The 21,547-nt window shown below is 43.6% G+C and overlaps 1 protein-coding gene across 3 annotated transcripts; it reads left to right on the top strand.

Moving 5' to 3' along the window:
• The first annotated feature begins 775 nt into the window (after nucleotides 1-775).
• Nucleotides 776-16,719, top strand: TBXT (T-box transcription factor T). Of its 3 annotated transcripts, none has more exons than XM_066611363.1 (8): nucleotides 776-981; nucleotides 3,245-3,509; nucleotides 6,828-6,962; nucleotides 9,418-9,479; nucleotides 9,571-9,632; nucleotides 10,975-11,148; nucleotides 13,931-14,063; nucleotides 16,449-16,719. In XM_066611363.1, exons 1-8 carry the CDS (start codon nucleotides 776-778, stop codon nucleotides 16,717-16,719), a joined length of 1,308 nt encoding a protein of 435 aa, XP_066467460.1. The 3 variants fall into 3 exon arrangements, with proteins under 3 accessions (XP_066467460.1, XP_066467459.1, XP_066467461.1); XM_066611362.1 differs by having other exon boundaries at nucleotides 10,972-11,148; XM_066611364.1 differs by lacking the exon at nucleotides 10,975-11,148.
• Nucleotides 16,720-21,547: the final 4,828 nt, after the last annotated feature.

Raw genomic sequence — 21,547 nt, 5'->3', positions numbered from 1 at the left:
CCTTCAGTGGCAGATATAAACAGTTCTGAATCTGTCTCCAGCCTGGACCGGTCAGTGCGTTGAGAAACGTATCCTCGGGTACTTCCATCGTAGTTTAAGCCCATTTTACTTGGCAAGGTCGTTAACTTGAGTGGCTTTTCTGCGCAGACCAATCGGATTTGGGGTCCCTGCAGATGGAAGTTGGAAGAAGACACGCAGGTAACACAGAATCACCTCTCACCCGGGTGTCCTCCAGAGATGTACTGATGTTGTCGCCTGGGCCCAAGTCCTGTGCTCTGCCGGAGTGCCAAGGAGCATCTGATGCTCAGGGGATGCTGCCCGGTGGTGATGGCGCTCTTGCTGACACGGACCATTTCCTCGCAGCGCGGCCCGGCGGCTTTGATAGAGGTGCAAACATTTGGGAGCAGATTTACATCAAATAGCCGCGTTTAATCCCAGTGGCTGCAATTAACATCTCAGGCGTTCCCCGGGCACCGTTCTGATATGGCCGCAGGGAGCCAATCAGGTGGGCGGGCAGCACACATCAAAGGGACTCTCCTCCAATCAGGTGAGCCCCCTACCGGCATTGTGATGTCACAAGGAGAACATTTATAGGGGGGACGTAATTGCTCCCTGCTTGAGCAGTTCCCAGCGGCGCTGAGTAGGGAGGTCAAGTGGAATTAACCCCTCTGCGCCCGACCCTCCGGACTGGGTCTCCAAGGGGCAAGCGCGGGGAGGTGCGAGGTAAACTGGAGGCGGATCCTGGTAGGTGAGGAGGCTTGGCCGAAAAAGCAGCATGACTTCTCCCAGCACGGACAGCTCCGGCAAGAGCCTGCAGTACCGGGTGGACCATCTGCTGAGCGCCGTGGAGAACGAGTTGCAGGCGGGCAGTGAGAAGGGAGACCCCACCGAGAGGGAGCTGCGAGTCACCCTGGAGGACAGCGAGCTGTGGCTGCGCTTCAAGGAGCTCACCAATGAGATGATCGTCACCAAGAACGGCAGGTAGGGGGAGGCGAGGCAGGCAGGTGGAGGCGCTGCTGGTCCCGGGGGTACCTGGGGGGCACCTTCCTTCCTGCTTTCGGGGATTTGCCCAATAGGGGTGGAGATGGAAGGTCCGCTTTGGGAAGCAAAGAAGCCAGCGCGCGCACCCTCAAACCCATCTCTCCCCATCTCCGTAGCCTCCTATGGTTCTGGTGGGACATGCCCCCTTTCCCCCACCACCCTTGTGCTACCTGTTCTCCCCACTGCGTCTTCCCACCCGTCCGCCATCCCCTCAAGCCTTCTTACATTGTTGCCCAACGTTGCATATACGCAACAGGGGTAGAAATGGGTTAATTTTTCCTCTGGCGACCCTCTTGACCCATCCAGGCCAGGCCTACCTACAGCCGCGCTGGTGCCGTCTGCATCCTCCCCAGGCCATTTCCAAAGCCTTCTGAACGTCTCCTTGAGTGTAACCTGCCTACCTGATGGGCCTGGTCCTACCACTTATGGGGGGCGCGCGCTTTCAACCTGCATGTTGCGGGTCCCCCTTTCAGAGGATGCCCCTTTTCTCTTTCCTTGGACATCGGAGACACTTTGCTGGAGGGGAGAGCAAGCCTCTCCTGTCGGCTCTGATTCCAAAGGGGAAGCAGAAATAGAGTCAGAGGGCTCCGAAGAAGGCTTTCCTAATCTGAAACACTTAGGACCCAATCCGATCCAGTTTTCCAGTGCCGGTGCAGCCATACCAATGGGGCCTGCACTGCATCCTGTGGTGGGGAGGCAGTCACAGAGGCCTCCTCAAGGTAAGGGAACACTTGTTCCCTTCCATTGGGGCTGCTCTGCGGCTGCACCGGTGCTGGAAAGTTGGATAGGGTTGGGCCCTTACTTGGCAACAAAGTGGCACTGCCGATTTTCTGATTGGAAGGAGTCTTGCAGATTTCTATTCAGCTTTCCATAGACTGCCTTCTACCCCATGTCTGTTTGCACTTCCATGTCTTCTCTGATTCCCCCCCCCCAAGTGTTTGGACGATACTTTCCCCCCAGTTTTGAAATGCCCTGTAGGCTTTCAGCGTCGGACAGTAGCTCTACGTTTGGAGAGAAAGTTCAGCGATCACTTCTGTATCAGTCCGTTAAAAAACCCCATGAAAGAGAGCATCCTTTGTTTCAGTCCTGCGTGTAAGACCGAGATCCTGTGCCCGACACTTGCCCCTGAGTTCCGCTGCAGTCGACGAGCCTTCCTTCCAATCAAAGGATCTAGGAAAGGACGGCCCTAAAGCGCCACTCTCAGTCGTCTCACTGCGATGGCCTTTCCGTAGTTTGTAGGCAGCGGATTGTCTCAGTGGGTTTACACCTCTGTGGGAATCTCCTCCAGGCATTTGCACCTCGACCCTAACACCGCTGATTGAAAAAGAGAGTGCAACTCATGTCCCCGGCACTTGCAGAGATGAAGGCTTCGGATCCCATCCGTACTTGTTAAGTGGCTGGGAAAGTCCTTTCTCTCCAGCCATGTCCCACTGGTTTCATCGGGCTTTATATGCAAACAGGTCTCCTGGAGTTCAGTGATCTCACTTCCAAGCAAGTCGGCTTCGGATGGAAGCTTCACAGGCATGCAGTCCTAGCACTGCAGACGGTTGACAGCCCAATCCTATGTATGTCTACTTGGAACTAAGCCCCACTGCATTCGGTGGGGCTTACTCCCAGGAAAGTGCATATAGGATTGGGCCCTGAGCAGCCTGGCCATGTTTACTTGCAGTTCAATGGGACTTCCTTCCAACCGTGCACCCCATTCATAAATAGGATACCACTTACAGTGAAATCACTTCCATAGCGGTGCATAGGACTGCAGCCTCTGTGGGGTTTTCCTTTATTATGGGTGAACAAGTTATGGCTGCACAGGTTTTTTATGGATGCAAATGTTTATGATGGGTGAACATGCTATGGATGCACATGTTTATTATGGATGCATATGTTGTGGATGCACATGCTTATTATGGGTGCGCATGTTATGATGGGTGCACATGTTATGGGTGCGCATGTTTATTATGAGAGCACATGTTATGGGTGCACATGCTATGGAGGCACATGTTTATGGGTGAACATGTGGTGCACATGCTATGGGTGCACCCGTTTCTGATGGGCGCCCATGTTGCAGATCAGGGCGTGAAGCCTCCTCTTCCTCCCCGAAGACTGGCAAGCGAGCAGGCCTGAGTGGGGAGGGTGGGGGGCTCTGGCCGCAGGGCCCCGTGGAGGCCTCCCCTCGCTCCTCGCGTGCGCTCCTCTCCCGCAGGCGGATGTTCCCGGTGCTGAAGGCGAGCGTGTGCGGACTGGACCCCAACGCCATGTACTCCTTCCTGCTGGACTTCGTGGCCGCCGACAACCACCGCTGGAAGTACGTGAACGGCGAGTGGGTGCCCGGCGGCAAGCCCGAGCCGCAGGCGCCCAGCTGCGTCTACATCCACCCGGACTCGCCCAACTTCGGCGCTCACTGGATGAAGGCGCCCGTCTCCTTCAGCAAGGTCAAGCTCACCAACAAGCTCAACGGAGGCGGCCAGGTGAGCGGGCCCCGGCTGGCGGGGAGCAGGCCAGTCCCTCTTGCGCTGCTTTCACGCAGGGGCTCTTTCGGGGGTCGGGAGTGCTGTGCAGGTCTCCTCAGAAGGAAGTCACACTCTAGGCAATGGGGCTTACTCCCAGGAAAGTGTGGGGATGACTGTAGCCTTAGGGCCCAGTCCGATTCCATTTTCCCTGTGCCAGTGCAGCTGTGCCAGCAGGGTGTGCGCTGTCTCCTGTTGTGGTGGGGCAGTTGTAGAGGCCTCCTCATTTGTTCCCTTACCTTGGGGGTGCATTGTTGGATAGGATTGGGCCCTTACACTCCTGTTCTCACACTAAGGATTACTGCTGCTTGAGCACCACCTCCCCCAGGCCACACTGTATCAGCCATTGTTGTGGCATGTTGCTTTCTATGTGTGGTTTTCATGTGCTGTTAGCTCTTCTCATGGGCTAACAGAATACATGGAAGGGGGATTGGGATTGCGCCTGGTCTCCTTATCCCAAGTTTCACACTTTCATCAGAAAGTGTGAATAGAGCCTGAGCCCACATGCTCCATAGGTGTGATTGGACATTGTGGCTTTGGCAGAATTTGTATGGGCATAGGCCCTGTGGATGAGCTGGTGGATGCAGTCCTGATCCTCTACCCATGTACGAAGTTGCATCCATCCTTCAGGAGATATAGAATCCAATCCTCTCCAATTTTCCAGCACCAATGCAGCCACAAAGATCAGAGAACAGATGTTATCTTACACTCAGGAGGCCTCCTTGACTGCCCCACCACAACAGAATGCAGCACACATCACATTGGATCAGCACTGGAAAGTTGGACAGAATTGGGCCCTTAGCTTGTGGAGATCTGAGGGACTGAAAGCAGAAGTACTCTAGTGTATGTATGTGTCTGCTTGTGACACTGTAAAGAGGCATCTTTAATATCTCTTCTGGGGCTGGGGAGGCTCAATAGGATCAGTGATTTATGAGGTAGAAGCACCAGAAGTTAGCCCCACCACTAAACAAAGTGAAGGATAAGGAACATCAATTTGTCAATTATTTAATTTTATTATATGTTTGGGTGTGTTGCCATTTTGATTTTCCACCTAATGCCAGCTGTGTGTACTGGGAGTGTTGTTGGTCCCTTGTGCTAATTACAGGCAGTCCAGACCATAGACTAGGGTCTCCTGTAGGTAGTTAACTGCAAAATGGTGATTGTAGTACAAAATGCCTGTGGTTGTTTTGTACCTGTTCCTTGATGTCCTCTCACCACATCCCATCTGGTTTAGTGCTAGAGAGCTAGATCAGACAAGGGAGAAACTACCATCTGGATGCAGATTAAAGTCTTGCTTCAGTGGCAGGTACTCTCCCTTACATGTGGTAGCAGTAAACTGGGATGGGGAGATAGGGGGAATAAAAGTTCCCAGTGACTGTAGGGATTCTGTGCGCTGTTCCTGCTTTTTGATTCGGTCATTACTCCAACTATCTTTTGATTTGACATTTTGAATCAGTGGCTCTAATACAATGAGTACACTTGTGAATTAATGCATGTGATAGGGGGATAAAAGTTCCCAGTGACTGTAGGAATTTTGTGCCTACCCTGCTCCCACCCTGCTCCCCCTGAGTGAGCATGTACTATAGCTCTTTATAGTATAAGAACAGAGAGCTAGCTACTTTTTCCTGGTGGGTGACACATTCCACTGACAATTTTAGAAACTTCAGAGTAGACCATTATACCAAACTTTACCTATCATGTGTAGAAAGTTTTTTTTTGTAACTATTGCCTTTACCTTGCTTTGTACTACCACCATACAGGAAGGTACAACAGCAGTGGTGGGGGCTTACAGATCTATCAAGCTGACCTGAGAATATTGGTGTGTGGCAGCACTCTATGCTTTTTTTGTTTGGGCAAGGTAGTATTGTCTTAGAAGCATTTTGGCCTTGGTCATGGTTATAGACACTGGCAGGAAATCTGCACCGTGTAAGTATTCCCTATGGCTGAAGTAGGGGGATTCAATGTATTTAATAACCAATTTGCATATTTTTCAATTTGTATAAAAATCTTGCTCCAGACATTGTCAGAAAACTCCACACATATTAGCAAGGTTGTTAAATTTGTCAGAGTTTGAAAGCTGCAGGTTGATCAGCTGAGCCGAGCCTGTGTGCCTGAATTGTGTGCTTCAGTATTCAGTACTGTCAATACACAGCATGCTAATGTGTACCAGTAGTGACAGACACAATGCACCACTGGTTTAGGGATACATTTACTTAAAAATAGGAGCCTTGCATCCAGGAGTGCAATTGTTCTCCAACAGTGTTGACTTTGCAATCACCAAGTGATTGTGTGATAGTTGGGAAAAATAGATAGTATGGTCATGTGGGCATGCCTCACTCTGTATAGGCTGAAAGTGTGTGTGTGTGTGTGTGTGTGTGTGTGTGTGTGTGTGTGTGTGTGAGAGAGAGAGAGAGAGAGAGAGAGAGAGAGAGACTGACTTCAGTTTTAGGATACATGCAGACAACTTGTGTTCCCCTCACTAAGGGATCATTTTTGCTCATTACATCAAGGGTCTAATACAGCCATTTTCAACCACTGTGCCATGGCACACTGGTGTGCCACGAGTGGTCCACAGGTGTGCCACAGGAATTTGGGAGAAGGTCGTTTATTAGTAGGGCCAATGGGAGATGTGAGCCCCCACACTGGCAGCATGGTGTGCCTTGTCAATTGCCAAAAATCTGATGACAATTTCCATGCCTTGTCAGTGTGCCATGAGATGAAAAAGATTGAAAATTGCTGGTCTAATATGTAGTCAAACTAGAAAAGGGGTATCTTTTGCTAAACACTTTCTTAAGTTTGGATTTGGTCAGTAGGTTCACTGAGAGATTGAGAGCACAATCCTATCCACACTTACGTGGGAGTAAGCCCCATTGACTACAATGAGATTTACTTCTGAGTAAACATGCATAGGATTGGGCTCTAAGGCTGTAATCCTAACCACACCTTCCTGAGAGTAAGCCCCATTGAACAAAATAGGACTTACTTCTGAGTAGACTGGTTAGGATTGTGCCCTAAAATACTCACTCACTTCAGGCTGTAATTGTTTGGTGTGTTCATGCACATATCCTGTTCATTTCTATATTTCCTGCATTGGTAGTGTATAAGTTGTTTGTTCCTATTTTATTTTATTTTCATTTGTTATGTTTGTATGCTAGCCTCATGTCTATTGATTTTTCACTTCTTTAGAAAACCAAAAAAACAAGCTTTAGGCGAGGTCATGATGTTGACACATTTTGTATCCTGTGTCGGTGCTTATTTCTGTTATCCTTCTGTTAACAGATCATGTTGAACTCCTTGCACAAATATGAGCCTAGGATTCATATAGTGAGAGTCGGTGGCCCTCAGAGGATGATCACCAGCCACTCTTTCCCAGAGACCCAATTTATAGCTGTGACCGCTTACCAAAATGAGGAGGTAGGCACAAAATGTGGGAGAGAGCTGCATGAGTTTTCCTTCTTTGATGGAGCTAAGGGCAAATTCTTGGTGTGAGAAAGGGAATGTGAAGCTGAGGTTATGTTGATTGTTTGCAAAAATTTAAAAGGATGCCAGAAAAGAGATGTTACAGTTGTTCACCTCCATGGAGGACAGGACTAAAAGCAAGGGATTTCTGGATAGTAATAGATGTTCAACACAATAATAATAATAATAATAATAACAATAATAATAATAATAATAATAACAATAATAACAATAACAACAACTTTATTTTTACCCCGCCTTTCTCCCCGAAGGGACTCGAGGCGGCTTACAACAGGTTAAAACAAATTAAAAACATAATTTAAAAACATAATTTAAAAACAGATAAAAGCATATTAACACATTTCATAAAAACAGTAGTCAGATAAAAAGTAGTCAGGTAAAAAGAGCATAGAGCAGGAGAAACACAAGGGGAAACACCCTAAGTATGACTTCAGTAATGGAATAAGCTGCCTTGTGAGGTTAGTGTAAATCTCTTTCTTAGAGGTTTTGATTGAAGAGACATCTGCCAGGGGTAATTAGTTCTAGAATATCCCATCCTATAGAAAAGAATCCCTTCAGCTGTAGTTCTGTGTAACATCTATTTTATTCCACTTTTAAAAAAGCAACCGTTTTGTTAATAGTTAAAGTTAGAAATGATCATGTTTGATTAGAATCTACCACCTTTACTTTAACTAAAAAGAACCATATCATTGTAACTTGGGTCCCGCCTTGGGTCCCTTTGGGGAGAAAGGTGGGGTACACAGGAAGTGAATAAATAAACTTCTTCTCTTGCCCACTATAACCCTATATGTAGAGAGTTTCACTGAAAGGACTTTAAATCATTTCCCCCTCTTTAGCTGACACTCCTAAGCATGTTTAATTCCAAGCAAATTCTATTGTAACTCATGTGGAACTTGCTCTCAAGTAAAATGGTTTTGGAATCAGAGTGCCAATTAGTTATTGTCTTGTTTTGAGCCAATGAATCAGGCTGAAAGATCATTGAAACTATTTTTAATGATAGCATGGGTAGACATTCATGTTTTTCAAACATTCACTGTTGAATCTTGTATATGATTTTTTTCACCCCTATATCTGAAAACAATGCTGAAAATTCTTATAGTTCTTGTACCTTAACTTATGTGAGAAAATGTCAGGAATAGCTTTAAAATGAATTAGTTTATAACTTGGTATTTTATCATGTTTTTCAAAAGTGCAATAGAAGCAAATATAAAATTATAATATCTGTCCTACCTAACTCCCTGCCCCTGTTATTTTTGCAGAGTAATACAAATAAAGAGAGAATTTAATTCCCAATAAAGAAAATTAGTTACTTCATATGATTTCTTATCCTATTTTATGGTTACATTTATTAGTCTTTACCCTGACCCAGCTCCTCCTTCTAGGAATGTCATAAATGGCCAACAGTCATTCACAGAGTTTCTATTATCTACCCTGTTGAGTCTGAATCTGCTAATGTTGGTTCATAATTATTATATTTTAACTTTTTGTATCCAATCAAACTCAATTGAGGACTTCAGATTGTACTATCGGTTGGTGCATTTTGGTTAATTAATACATTTTGGATCAATTCTTTATAAAAATTGTGTTTGTCACTGATATAGCTAATAGATCCTACAGTAATTTCAATTCTACTTTGTAATATTTCTGTTATTATTTTGATCAATTTTTCAAAAGTTGAAGATAGAGTTTGAACACCCAATCTGTTGTAAACGTAAAATTTAAATAGAGGTCAACTATGACAACTTTAAAACAGAAACCTCTTATATTTTATTAACACCTAATGAATTGTTAGGAGCCCCAGGCCAAATTGTTGGCTGGTCTTCTGTTACATTTTGACTTAGCCACTCTTTTCATTTTTCAGATAGGTAGTTTGAACTTATTGTTTTACTTTCAATAACAGCTGATGAAAGTGTGATATAAGGTTCCTTACTGACATGTTCTACACTCTCTACTGATAATCCAAAAGACATTAACAGTCTTTTGGACCAATTTGTTTTCAAAGGGACTAAGATATGCATTCATGGTAAAGGTATCCTTCACCATGTTTTGGTATCCCTTCTGTTTTATCCAGAAACCTGAAACTTTTTATAACTGTTTTTAGTGTATCCCCCTCTTATGTACTTCCTTAATAGGATAATAAAACCAGGCATCTAAGCTGGGCAAAGTGAAGGGGTGGGGTAGGGGGTTTGTAGGAAGAGAACAATTTCAAAGCATGCTGTCACAGTGTGAGTTGTTTAGATGCTGTTTTGTTAGTTCTATTTTGGTCCATATTCCCCAGAGTCTGTTGTAAAACTCCCACTAGAACTGATCAAAATGTTGCATGACTTATTTCATGAAAGATGAGTAAAAATGACATTTGGATTTGAGATGCTTTGTTTGTGTTTTTTAGATAACAGCTTTAAAAATTAAGTACAATCCCTTTGCAAAAGCTTTTCTTGATGCAAAAGAAAGGTGAGAGCTGTTGGCTGCTGCAATTACAAAGCACAATTCTTTCCAACTATCTCAACTTTATGTCTAACAAAAGATGGTTTCTTTATGACAGAAGTGATCACAAAGACATGATGGACGAAGTAGGAGATGGTCAGCAGTCGGGGTATTCGCAATGTATGTCTAAGCGCTCTTCTGAAAATTACTTTATAATATGTCTGCAATATTGGTTCTGTTTTGCTTCAATGCAGTTTTTGCTATTTATTCAGGATACATTTCTATAATGCAAAGAAATGTGCCTTTCTTCTCACTATCGTAGCTACTTTCGTGTCCCTTTGGCTATAGGTTTTGCATTATTCTGTTGCGTGCAGTTGATTTAATAGCCGATATTGTATTTTTGAAGTTCTGTATTCTGCTTCAGAGATCCATGAGCATAGCAAGGTGCATCAATCCTCTCTCTGCTGGAGGGGTTGGGGAATATGCCTTGAGATTTCCACAAAACACACACCAGATGCCCCTGAACGCTGAACTGCTGCTATTCACAGATCTCTTATATTATATTAATGGTAATTGATGATATGTATTGGTAAGCATTTCCTTGATCAGTAGTAGAATCTGCATGTTTCATAACACCTTGTCCAGAAAGTAGACAATGCTTTCAGTACAGTATAATACTGTACTGAGTATTACAGTACAAAACCTTGAGTTTTGTTTTGTTGCTGACTCTCACTTTTTGTCTCGTTTTTTTTGTTTCTTGACTTGAATTTTTGATTTTTGCTCCTATTAGAATGCTTATTTTTAGTTTTATTTGGTTGTATTTTGTTTACAGTTTATGTAAAAACTCTCCTGCAGTTTCTTTCTGAATGAAAAGATGACACAAGCATTTTCTAAATAAACTTCTGTTGCTCAGACATTCACATGCAACTCTTCAGATTCATCTTATGCAGTTATGTAAATACTCCCATTCATTCACAATTCTGATTCCCTGAATATTTTTGAAAATTTATCTCCCTTCCCTTCCTTGTAAACCGCTTTGTGAACTTTTAGTTGAAAAGCGGTATATAAATACTGTTAATAATTCCCCTCTTCCAAGTTACTGGATATAAGAGATTATCCTGTACATGCTATTTTGACCAATTCCCGTTTCACAAAGCAGTCAAGGAAGAGGTAGAAGTATGTTACCTATGACATGGCATGTGGTTGAAAATGGCACTCAGTGATAGGTGCTCCCCCTTATCTCTCTGTTATGAGTAAAAATATTTGCATTTTGATGTTATCCTTCTTGAAATCATTGACTCTTTGGGAAAGTGGGAAACCTGATGACATCAGAAGAGGGGTAAATATTTCTTCATATTGTAGCAAGAAAGGAAGAGAATTTAGATGGGAGATAGCATCTCCCATAGTTCTGTCTAAACTAACTATTGCTATCCCAGAACTGTTGTAAAGGACTCATTGTCATCTTGGACAGACCATGTAAATATGTGTTGGTGTACTGAAATGTCTCCTCTTGTCATAGTAGGTGGTTGGTTGATTCCTGGAACAGGGACTTTGTGTCCTCCTGCCAATCCTCACCCACAGTTTGGAGCATCTTTGTCACTCTCTCCTGCTCACAGTTGTGAAAGGTACTCATCACTGAGGAATCACCGCCCTACCCCTTACCCCAATCCATACACTCACAGAACTAATTCTCCAAGTAAGTAGTTTTTATTGCCTGCTTGCTGATAACTTGCATGGGAAATTAACTAGGAGATCAAATTCTGGATATTGATGTGAATGTAGAAGCTGGATCAAAATTTGATCTTAGTGTGCTTGATGTGGCAACTGTTATTGCTTTTGGCTTTTTATGTCCTCAACCACCAAATCACATAACAGGACAACACAAACATGTTCAAAGATTAGATAAGCTTACACTAGCATGATTTGTATGCACACAGCTGCCTAAAATGTAAGGTAGAAATAAACCATTTCTGTTGTATATTGGGCCCCAACCGGCCTGCATATTTTAAAGCCTATGGGCTGGTTGTGGCTCTCTCCCTGCCTTTGTAGTCCTCTGACAGAATTCCAAATACCCATTGTATGCAGTACTTTCCCACATTTTTATGGGAACATCTAAGGTTTGCCCAAACCCATAAAAAGTAGAAGAATACATGCATCACTCTCCTTTGATGCAGAGGTGCATGATGGATGTTGGTATCAGTTTTTCCAGCCACACTGCATGACCCACCTGCATTTGAGATTTCTTAACAAGATGGGGGAGAGAGAGAGAGCGTGCACGTGCATTCCTTGGAGCACAGAGAAAAAATGTTAATAGAGAATGGGTTCAAAAATGAGTTAAAATGGAAACAAATGTTTGTCTGCAGCGATCCTAGTGATGGGCCCTCTTGATTTTATAAAAATATAAAAGTGGCCCTTGGATTGCTTTGGGGTGTGATAAAATGTAAAACTATTTTGTACTAAAGCATTGCTTTCAAAGAGAAGGTTATGAATAAGTATGATGGATTTTTATTACTAGTTCTTAAGTCTGTTGACATAAGCAAACAGTTGAATTCCTGAGGACATATGTTGGGCAGCAAAAGAGAGATACAAGAAAACCCTACCAAAAGCAATGAATTGTACTTAGATGTGACATTTATTATTTTCTATATTCATTCCATGGATTTGAATGGGACTTAGTAATGACTAACTTCAGCAGGATTATTTCAGTACTTCGTATTATGTCATTCATTCTGGGTTAATACCTCTTGTCTAAGCAGTATGCTGAAGGAAGATTGCAGTTACCCCTTGTAAATCACTTTTACGTTATACCTTACTGTTGCTTAGAGAAGTAATATAGCTACCTAGAGAGGCAGCTCATCCCTCTTGCAGATTTCTGATGCCTGGGGATGCCACTGCAGCAACTGGCCACTTGTTGCCTGACTTTGTGAAATGGCGTGTTGTATTTTGCAACAGCCATAAAGGGCCTTATGTTGCCAGAATGCTAGTTCTCTTAGGTTTGGACAGTAAGAAACAGAAAGCTCCCTCTGATTTTTGTTTTTTTAACCTGGATTTTTTAAACCTGGATTAAGGGTAAACTAAAATTCCTCTTGGAGTCAATGGAAGCAACTGTTCCCCTCCTCACAGCATTTAACCATCTTGATATATATTTGATTATATGACACTCACTCCGCACATGTAAAGCAGCACAGTGTCGGAGCATTGATGTGCTATCCCCCCCACATGTGCATGGAAGGTGATAAAGTCTTACAATATACTATATGTCCTACTCACTGATTCATGGCACAATCCTAGCAGGGTCTTACTCTGCCAAGACTAGTATTCTGGCAGCTTAAAGCCCTTATGGCTGTCACAAGATGTGACACACCATTTCATATAGCAGGATTGCCGCCACACATTGTGAGCAGCTGTGGTGGTGTGCCATTGGTTCATCTATATTCCTTGAAGCTGGTAAGTCAGCGGGGGTTGGTGGTGAGGAGACAGGGTGGTGGTGGAATGGGTCAGGGAGGGGAAGGAATTGAGAGAAGATCAGTGTGGGCAGGAGGGTGGATCGACACCAGGAATGGGATGGTACTGGTTGCGGCAGTGCCGCCGATATCCTATATCCTTCTTGGGTTGACTCCAGTTGTGCCAGCTGAGGGCCCAATCCTATCCAACTTTCCAGCACCAGTGTAGCAATGCAGTCCCAAGATAAGGAAAGAAATGTTCCCTTACCTTGAGGAGGCCTCTGTGATTGCCTCCCCACCACAGGATGCAGCACATGCCCCATTGGCACAGCAGCATTGAAACTGGAAAATTGGATAGGATTTGACCCTGAATTGCTGGTGCAGGTTTGAGTAGACCCATACAGACAGTGGAGGCTTACCCCTGGGTAAGAGAAAAAACACTCCATTACCTGGAAAAGACCTCTGGGACTGCCCCCCCCCCGCCATGGGATGCAGTACATACTCCAGTAGTGGAGCTGCATTGGCAGGGTGGGGTTTTGATAGAATCAGTCTGTTAATTGATTCTTGGCTGGGAGGTAAGAAGTGGTGAACCAGATCCAAATGAGAGGTTAGAAGTTGCTTAGAATTTTGTTACTTTGGAGTTTGTTTTCAGTTTGGTTTTCCTTTTAAACTGGACTTTGCGCAGGAGCTTGATTGAAATGTTAAGATGGTCACCCCTTGATCTTGGAGTGTTGAGATGCCTCTGCCCTACAAAACCTTGCAGGCTGGAAGCAGAGGGCTCCTCTTTGGTGGCTACTGTAAGCACGGCCACAAAGTGTCACAGTTCTGCTTGCTGGTGTTGCAGTCTTTTCAAGCATACTGATAATTCTGTGGGAAATAAGCGATAACTTGCAGTCAGTCAGAGCAGGATGTTTCAAGTGGATACTTGGCAAATCCAACAAAATGGTTACGTCACAGATCATTTGCAAGAACCACACTGCTGCACTGAAAATGAGGACCGCCTTCCTCATATAAGGAATGCTTCGTTGTTTACAGCAACCTATGGTGACAATTCTTCAGCCTGCCTTTCTATGCTCCAATCTCATGACAACTGGTCCGGCTTAGGCGTTCCACCCCCAACAAGCATGTTGCCTATGAGTCACAGCACCAGCCCACCAACCAGCTCCAGGTAGGTTCTTTTCTGTTGGAAAGAGAGCCCTCAAATTTCTATAAACCTGTTTCTTCAAAGAAATGTATGTCAAAAACCAGTCTCTCAGGAATCGCTGCTGAACAAGTGTAGTTGCACACACAAGTTGTGTTCATTCAGTAGGTTTGTGCAATAGATTTCTGTGGACTGTGTTTGCAAGGACTGGATAGCCACTAGGTTAATATAGTAATAGGGTCAGCTCAGCAGGGTTTCAATATAGGGCAGAGGAGAGGTACTTTTCTTTGGTAATCTCAGTTGCAGCCCCCAATGTATACAAATGGGTTATTTGGCAATTTACACTTATAGGCATGGAAAACCCAGAGAGCCAGGATGGTGTAATGGTTTGGGAATTGTACTTGGAACTGGAAGATCTAGGTTCAAATTCCTGCTCTGCTATGAAGCTTCCTGGGTGGCTTTGGGCTAGTCACTACCTCTCAGCCTCACCTACCTCACAGGGTAGGTACCTCATAGGGTAGGTGAGGACAAAAGGAGGGGAGGAACTATGTTCACTAATGTGAGCTCTTTTGAGAAAGGGTGGTATAAAAATGTGATAGATGAATAAAAGGGGTTGCAATTACCTGTTGTGTCTCCATACCCGTTGAAATGGGACCCATGGATTTGACTCACCATGGGTCCCAACCTGGAGGCCAACCTGTACCTCCTGGATGCAACTGGAAAATCATCAACTTTTGATTATAACTGGGAGGTGGTCTGAGGCCCCTAGAAGGCCTCAGAAGTGCACTTCAGACCACCTCCCAGGTGCAGATGCCAGCCCCTACTCATGGATTTAATTATTCATGGTTTTTGGTATCTGCAGGCGTTCTGGGAATGGAACCCCTGTGGATACTGAGGTCGGACAGTAATTAAAAAACAGGTTTAGATTCAGTTGCCCTCCACCTCCAGCAGTGTTGTCTCAATAAACTGGGGGGTATGTGGGGCTGAGGTTGGTCTGTTTCCACTTGAAGGATTGTCTAGTTGTTGTGGAGCCTCTAAAATTCTGTTGCCCCCAGTAGCCACCTGTATTGTCCTATACAGAACAAATATGGTACTATACACTATTGTGACACTATGTATGGATCCAGGACACTATCCCAGCTAGTAGGCATTGCTCAGTCCAGGCATTTTATATTCTAGAACATCTGTATAGTGTATACAACTCGTATATAGTAAATAATTTTATTGTATGACTTTTATCATAGTCTGTGATCATTACTCCAGTATATTTTTCAATCTCTTCTATGAGACAAAGTGAGTTTGTACTTTTGCAAAGGAATAGTGCCCTACAGCAGAAGTGAGATTCATTAATATGCATTTATAATTAATGTTATCTGTTTCTGAAATGCTCTATTGAATGACTGAATCTTGCTGAAGACTTCAGTCTATCAGATTGTACTTTAATCCATTTCTGCCCAACATTGTATACATGCAACAGGGATCAAACGTACGTACCTGTGGGCTGGGCAAAAATGTGTTAAATGGACTAAGTACTGTACTTGATGTCTGTTTTAAGCCTTCTCACAACAACTTTGTGAGACAGTTCCCATTTTTGTAGATGAAGTATAGAAGCTGACATAGTAAGTTGCCCAAAATTATACACTTTTGTATCATGACAAAAGCATATTATACAGCATTTGTATCATGACTGGAGAGAGGTGTTTGAGTCCAAATTTAATGTTCTGTCTGCTAGAATCGTATTGAGTCTAAAAGTCAATCTTGCCATGAGGAACATTCCTGATTTATCCCCTATTTTGGGGAAAATATTGTCCTGCGATCTTTTCCTGAACTTCTTTGAAATCTGTATCATTGCAGAAGGACTGTAAGGTAGGGCCAACAGGTGGTTTTCTGGATTGTATACCTTCACGTCTGGCTTTCCCAAGAACAATTGATCCTAGCTAGCTCCCTTGCTGGGATTGGCATGTAACAGCTTATTGGGCATCTAAGTCTACCTGGCTAGGTTTAGCAGCAGGCAGGGATGCTGAGGGTGGTTGTAAACCATCCAATTGGATGGACCCATGATGTCATTGACCTTAGTTTTCTTCAAGTCACACACAAGGATGGCTGTGTGTGTGTGGCCCTCGTCTGTCCTTGAAAGCAGCTGCTGTGACTGCCACCATGTGAGCGAATGGTCCAGTCTAATGGGACAGCACGAGTAAGTAGAATAGAGACAGTGTTCCCAAGACAGTCTTTTTATGTCTGAGCTTTCTAGCTTTGAGCAGTGTTAGCAAATAGTCCAAACCCAATAAATCCTAGTCTGGCCATTAAGAAGAGTGAAGCAGAGAGCAAGGGAGAAAGGGCCATTGTTAACCCCAAGGTGTTGTACCTGTTTTGCCTTCTATTCTAAATCAGTTTTTCTCTTTTCTCCCACAGCCAGTATCCCAACTTGTGGTCTGTGAGCAACAGTACCATCTCACCTGTGTCTCAGTCAGGCGGAATGTCCAATGGGATTGGACCGCCGCAGTTTTTGCGAGGCTCTACGACCCACTACCCTACTCTTCCTCATTCAGTCACCACCACTTCCTCAGGGTCTCCTTTGTACGACAGTGGGACGCCTACAGATGTTGCTGAGAGTCAGTACGATACCTCAGTGCATGCTAGACTTGCATCCACGTGGACTCCTGTCACAACCCCTTCTATGTAGATCAGAGACTTCCTAGTTGTTCTAAACTGGAAATTTGGATGGAAAATTTTGGTAGGGTGGGAAGAAAAAGAATGAATTACATGAATGGTACAGTAACTGCACTAATTGCTTTATGCTCCTTCCAGTATTAAAGTGCATGGTTAGTGGCACACCTTATGAAAGGGGAAGGCGCCTTTTCTGGCAGTGCCGGCTACATTGGAAATGGAATTCCATTTTCCAAGTTACCCCTACAGCCATGAGGGCTAGGAATGAAGTCAACTCTGTTATAACGGAGAAAGCAAATCTTCACTAATAGATCTGCTGCTCTGTCTGTCTTAAAAATAAATCTTTTCAGTATCCAAACTTCATTAGATGCCAAATTCACCAAAATGGGAGTTGTCAGACTATGGACTTTATTTTTTTGCCTCTGGGTAGTTTTGTAAAAGTGCCTTACTAGATAGGTCTGAACCTCATTCAATACCTTATCACGGATGGATGCGTGAACTGCTTACGTTGCCAAGTGTTGTGCTTGACGTGATCAGGAGAGTTAGCAAAGTTCTTTCTGCTGTATTTCATCTGTGATGGCTGCTTCACATGAACAAGCCATCATCGCAGTCCTCAAGTGATGAACATGCAGCGTTAAGTGCTAGTTCACATACTGCTGTGCATAGCAGGTACCTCTTTCCAGCCTGGATATCTTCAGGCACATGATGAAGAAGATGAATGCTACCTGAGCATTTGTATCATGCTTACTGAGTGTGCAAAGAGCTTCACAGGTATTACCTTGATGTAATTCTTACAACAACCTTATCAGGTATGTATGTATTATTAACTCCCATGTATGTATGTATTAACTCCCATATTACAGCTGGGCTGAGAGGGAGCAGCTTACTGAAGACCACCTGGTGAACTCATGGTATTAGTTTCAAACCAGGGGAATCTCAATTTGCAACTCACGGCACCATCTTATTTATGTCTACTCGGAAGTAAGTCCCATTATGTTCAATGAGGCTTACTCCCAGGAAAGTACATATAGGATTGCAGTCTCTTAGCTGCTGTGCTTCACCAGTTTAGATGAGTTAGCTGACTATCATGAGTATAAATCATTATTTTATGCTTAATAGCTTGAGGTGTTTTGGGACATAAATTTTAATTTGTGGGGGATGTTGCAGATGACACTTCCACTACATCGACAGTTTAACTGGAAAAGTGGGGGAAAGTGTCTTGCCTTATATGGAGAAGTTATGTGAACTGACCCAAATGGAGGAGTTTTTTCTTGTTTCAGTGACTTAGATAAAATCAACCTTAAAGGATAATAGTTGGAAAAATCTGTGCACTAATAAAATGGATGTGCCTTGACATTTTCTTCCAATTTGCAGATCTATGCACAATGTTTACTCTTAAGCATATTGCCCTGTGACTAAGTGGAAATGACAATCAAAAAGAGCTCTTTCCTGCATCACAAATGCAGTACTCAGAGTTTTACAAATAAGTCCTTGTTTCCCAAAGTGCCTCTGTGTATAGTGAGTTTTGTTCTTTTAGGGTTGATTCATATGCAGTGATTTTCTGTACTGATAACTGGTTTGCCACATTCATGCATTGTATCTTCTCAGTGAGGAGTCACAGGCAGTTGTGGCTTTCCATTATGTATGCAGATGGTAGAATTAGCCATGCGTGCATTATCGCAGATGACAGTGTACATGATACCTATGTAAGAAGTTTATGTGGTAATGTGTGTGCGTGAGTGAAGCTGTCCTTAATGAACAGTTTGCAGATTATTTTCAGGCTTGATTTGAATGGGCTTGAAATCAGGCTCTACGTAGAAAGTGCACATTTAAAGGTTTTTCTAATTTATTTTATTTCAGTATTGGCCTTCAATGAGCTATATTTATTTGTTAGGATGTACTTTTGTATATGTGTACATGCTCTGTTTACTGTATATTTTAAGACAATCACCAGGGGGGACATGTCTCTCAATATACAAAATTCCCTTTGTATGTCAAAATGATGTGAGTCCTTTCAAGGTCAGGAAGTTTATCTTTGTTGTTGTCCTGATTTTTAACCCTACAGTCTCATTTGCATGACCAGCCTTTGCATCCACACAAGGTATGGGGGCAGATTTCATTGCAGGCTTAGGTGCTGGTGGGCACCTAGCAATAAATTTTATTGCTCATAAGCCAGAAGCAATAAGACACAGCTGCCAAAATTGTGGCCTTTTATGACATCTCTCTTGTCAATACTGTAAATAAACTTGTCCTGCTTTATTGTGAAAGCTGAATCATGTAAATTAAGTATGTGCATTACATAGTGGTTTCTGTTGCGTTTTACTAAATGTTTGTGTTTAATTGCGTGTTTATTCATTTCAATGTATTCAGTTAAACTGTGAAACAAGGTAGTAATATTTCTTTAATAAAACAAATACTTATTCGTCAGTTTATGAAAATATTTCATTTTAAAACTAATATCGCATTACCTTTATGGCAGAGGAACATCTTGACTGAAATAATTGGAAGATGCATTCAATCCTGCTACTGAATTAGGTAGCCGAGCACCCCTCACCCAGTTTCACCTCCTCCTTGCCCACCCCACCACTTCCTTATCTGGTCTGGCAGGTACAATGAGAACCAGCAGCAGTGTCACAGCATTGCTGCAGCTTGCAGCGGCATATGCCAAATGGCCATCGATGGAGTGCTGTGTTTGATGTTGAGAGCCATCCTGCAATAGTGGAAGTGCCTTCCATTGTTGCAATGCGCTCTGCCCAGGAGCCCAACACTCAATAGGATTGGACTGTAAGTGCTTATGGAGAGGTTAGGTTTTGGCTGTCCATTTGGAACTTGAATCCAACAGAGGCCAGAACAGCCAGGTTTTGCTGACCCAGAGCTATCGCACCTTGGAGGAAGCGCCAGCACATACTATGCCTGCATGAAAGTACAGATGCAACTGTCTGTAAGTCAGGTGTCTATAAATCACAAAGTGTATCTGTTGGGCAAACTCCAGAAATCAAAGCTCTTCATTCCTAAAGATGTTCCCTTCTTTTGAAACGGGCAACAAAAATTTGTGTACTCCAAAGAGCAGCAGCAGCTGCTGCTACTATGATTATTTTGACTGACACATTTGAAGAAGACCTCCCTCTGGAGAAACCATATGCAATAACCTTCCTCTGGTTTTGTCATTGGTACTGCAACAGAAGTAATGTATTAAGATGGTAGCAGAAAGATCTTCTGAAACCGTTTTGTCAACACAGCATTTATCCCTCTGCAAGTCTGCTTTGTTAAAGGAAAGTTGTTTCCTACATTATGTTTTCAGGAAGTGATGTCACTTCAGTGACTATAAGTAGCAAATATCTGAATCTACATGCATGGAAGTCTGACTTTTGGAAATGACTAGGGGGAGCAGTCCTTTGTGGTAAGAACATCTTTTGGGAAATGACCCTACTTTAGAACTTTGATCACCAAGGATCTCACTTTGCTAACCTTGCCCAGAGGAGGTGGAGAGATTCCTATGGACCAGATTTGCTGAGAGAACATAGCCCTTTTTAAAGTAAGTCATTTCTCCAAATCCCATTGCTGCTGCAGTGGTCAGTGCCCAGATGATATGGCATAATTCCAGTGTTCTCTCTTGGAACCTCTCCATGCTCCTTGCACCTTGCATCAGTATAAATATATCCTGTAATGCAGAGTATTTGACTGACAGCACAATTGTATTCATGTCTATTCAGAAGAAAGTCCCATTGTGTTCAATAAGGCCTGCTCCTAGCAAAGTGTATAGAATTGCAGACTCAGCCTAAGAAATGTTTGTCTCCAGTCAGTGGCGTCATTAGGGTTCACGTCACCCAGTGCGGGAACACCCCAGGTGGTGGGCATGGTGATGTACCATCACTCTGCCCCCACTGGTTTTTTGGCTGTACCTTTTGATAGAACAAAGATAGAACACATTCTGCATGAAATGACGCATTGACTGATGAACTGCTAGGTGGGGGGGGGAGGCTGCCTTCTGTTGAGCATTTGTTGAGCTCCAGTTCCATCAGATCAGGTCCATTCTGGTGGTTTCACATTCCCCTTTGCCTGGCCCGACTACCAGCCAAGGCACGTTTGCTTACTTGTGAGTAAACACGCCCTTGAGGCTTAGTTTCGCTTTCCATAGGGCTCAATACATTCATCTGCTTGGAGGGAGGGACTTCCTCCTTAGGTGTTTTTTTGGACTGCATTCATTGGATCAGGACCATTCTGGTATCGTTGGATTCCTCTCCGCATGCCCTTTCTGATAGGCTAAAGCAAGTTCGCCTACTCATGAGTAAACACACGATATGGCTCAGTTTCACTTTCCATAGGGTTCCTTGCATTTTTTGTTTTCCATTTTTTTGGCCATAACTTTCGATAGAAAGGAGATATTTCACACTGGTTTTTTGCATTGCATTCTGATGGAAATTTTGCATCCAACGGTATATGATGGTATTACTCCTAACCACTGCGAATTTAGCATGTCACCCTCCTGTGCGAGTCACCCTCCCTGCCGTGCGCATCACCCGGTGTGGCCTGCACTCCCAGCGATGCCAATGTCTCCAGTTGCTCCTTGTTTGAACATAAACCCTGTTTCAGAATCAGGGTGTCTTAACAACCAATGCAGAAGGAAAAACTATTCAGGAACAATTTTTTTAAAATGTTCTACAATACATACAAGTAAATTTGTAACTAAATTCAGCATTTTTCTATTCCTACCTGCTCATCCCCTGTTTACCCAAAGAGGTTCCATTTTTTTCCTCTTAATGTAACATACTTTTGTCAAAGTGGGCCCAGGGAAACAGGCTGTGATTGTTATGGGTGTCCATGGTTGCTTGAACTACTGACAG

This window comes from Tiliqua scincoides, chromosome 1 (genome assembly GCF_035046505.1).
Source record: "Tiliqua scincoides isolate rTilSci1 chromosome 1, rTilSci1.hap2, whole genome shotgun sequence".
Taxonomy (NCBI): Eukaryota; Metazoa; Chordata; class Lepidosauria; order Squamata; family Scincidae; genus Tiliqua; species Tiliqua scincoides.
The sequence above is the reverse complement of the archived record's forward strand: the minus strand, read 5'-3'. Positions and strand labels throughout refer to the sequence as shown.

Excerpts from the sequence above, each read along its gene's own strand:
- TBXT (XM_066611362.1), top strand. The coding sequence starts at position 776 with ATGACTTCTCCCAGCACGGACAGCTCCGGCAAGAGCCTGCAGTACCGG. Across the intron at positions 3,510-6,827 it reads AGCTCAACGGAGGCGGCCAG|ATCATGTTGAACTCCTTGCA; the intron begins GTGAGCGGGCCC and ends TTCTGTTAACAG. Across the intron at positions 9,633-10,971 it reads GCAGTCGGGGTATTCGCAAT|TAGGTGGTTGGTTGATTCCT; the intron begins GTATGTCTAAGC and ends CTCTTGTCATAG.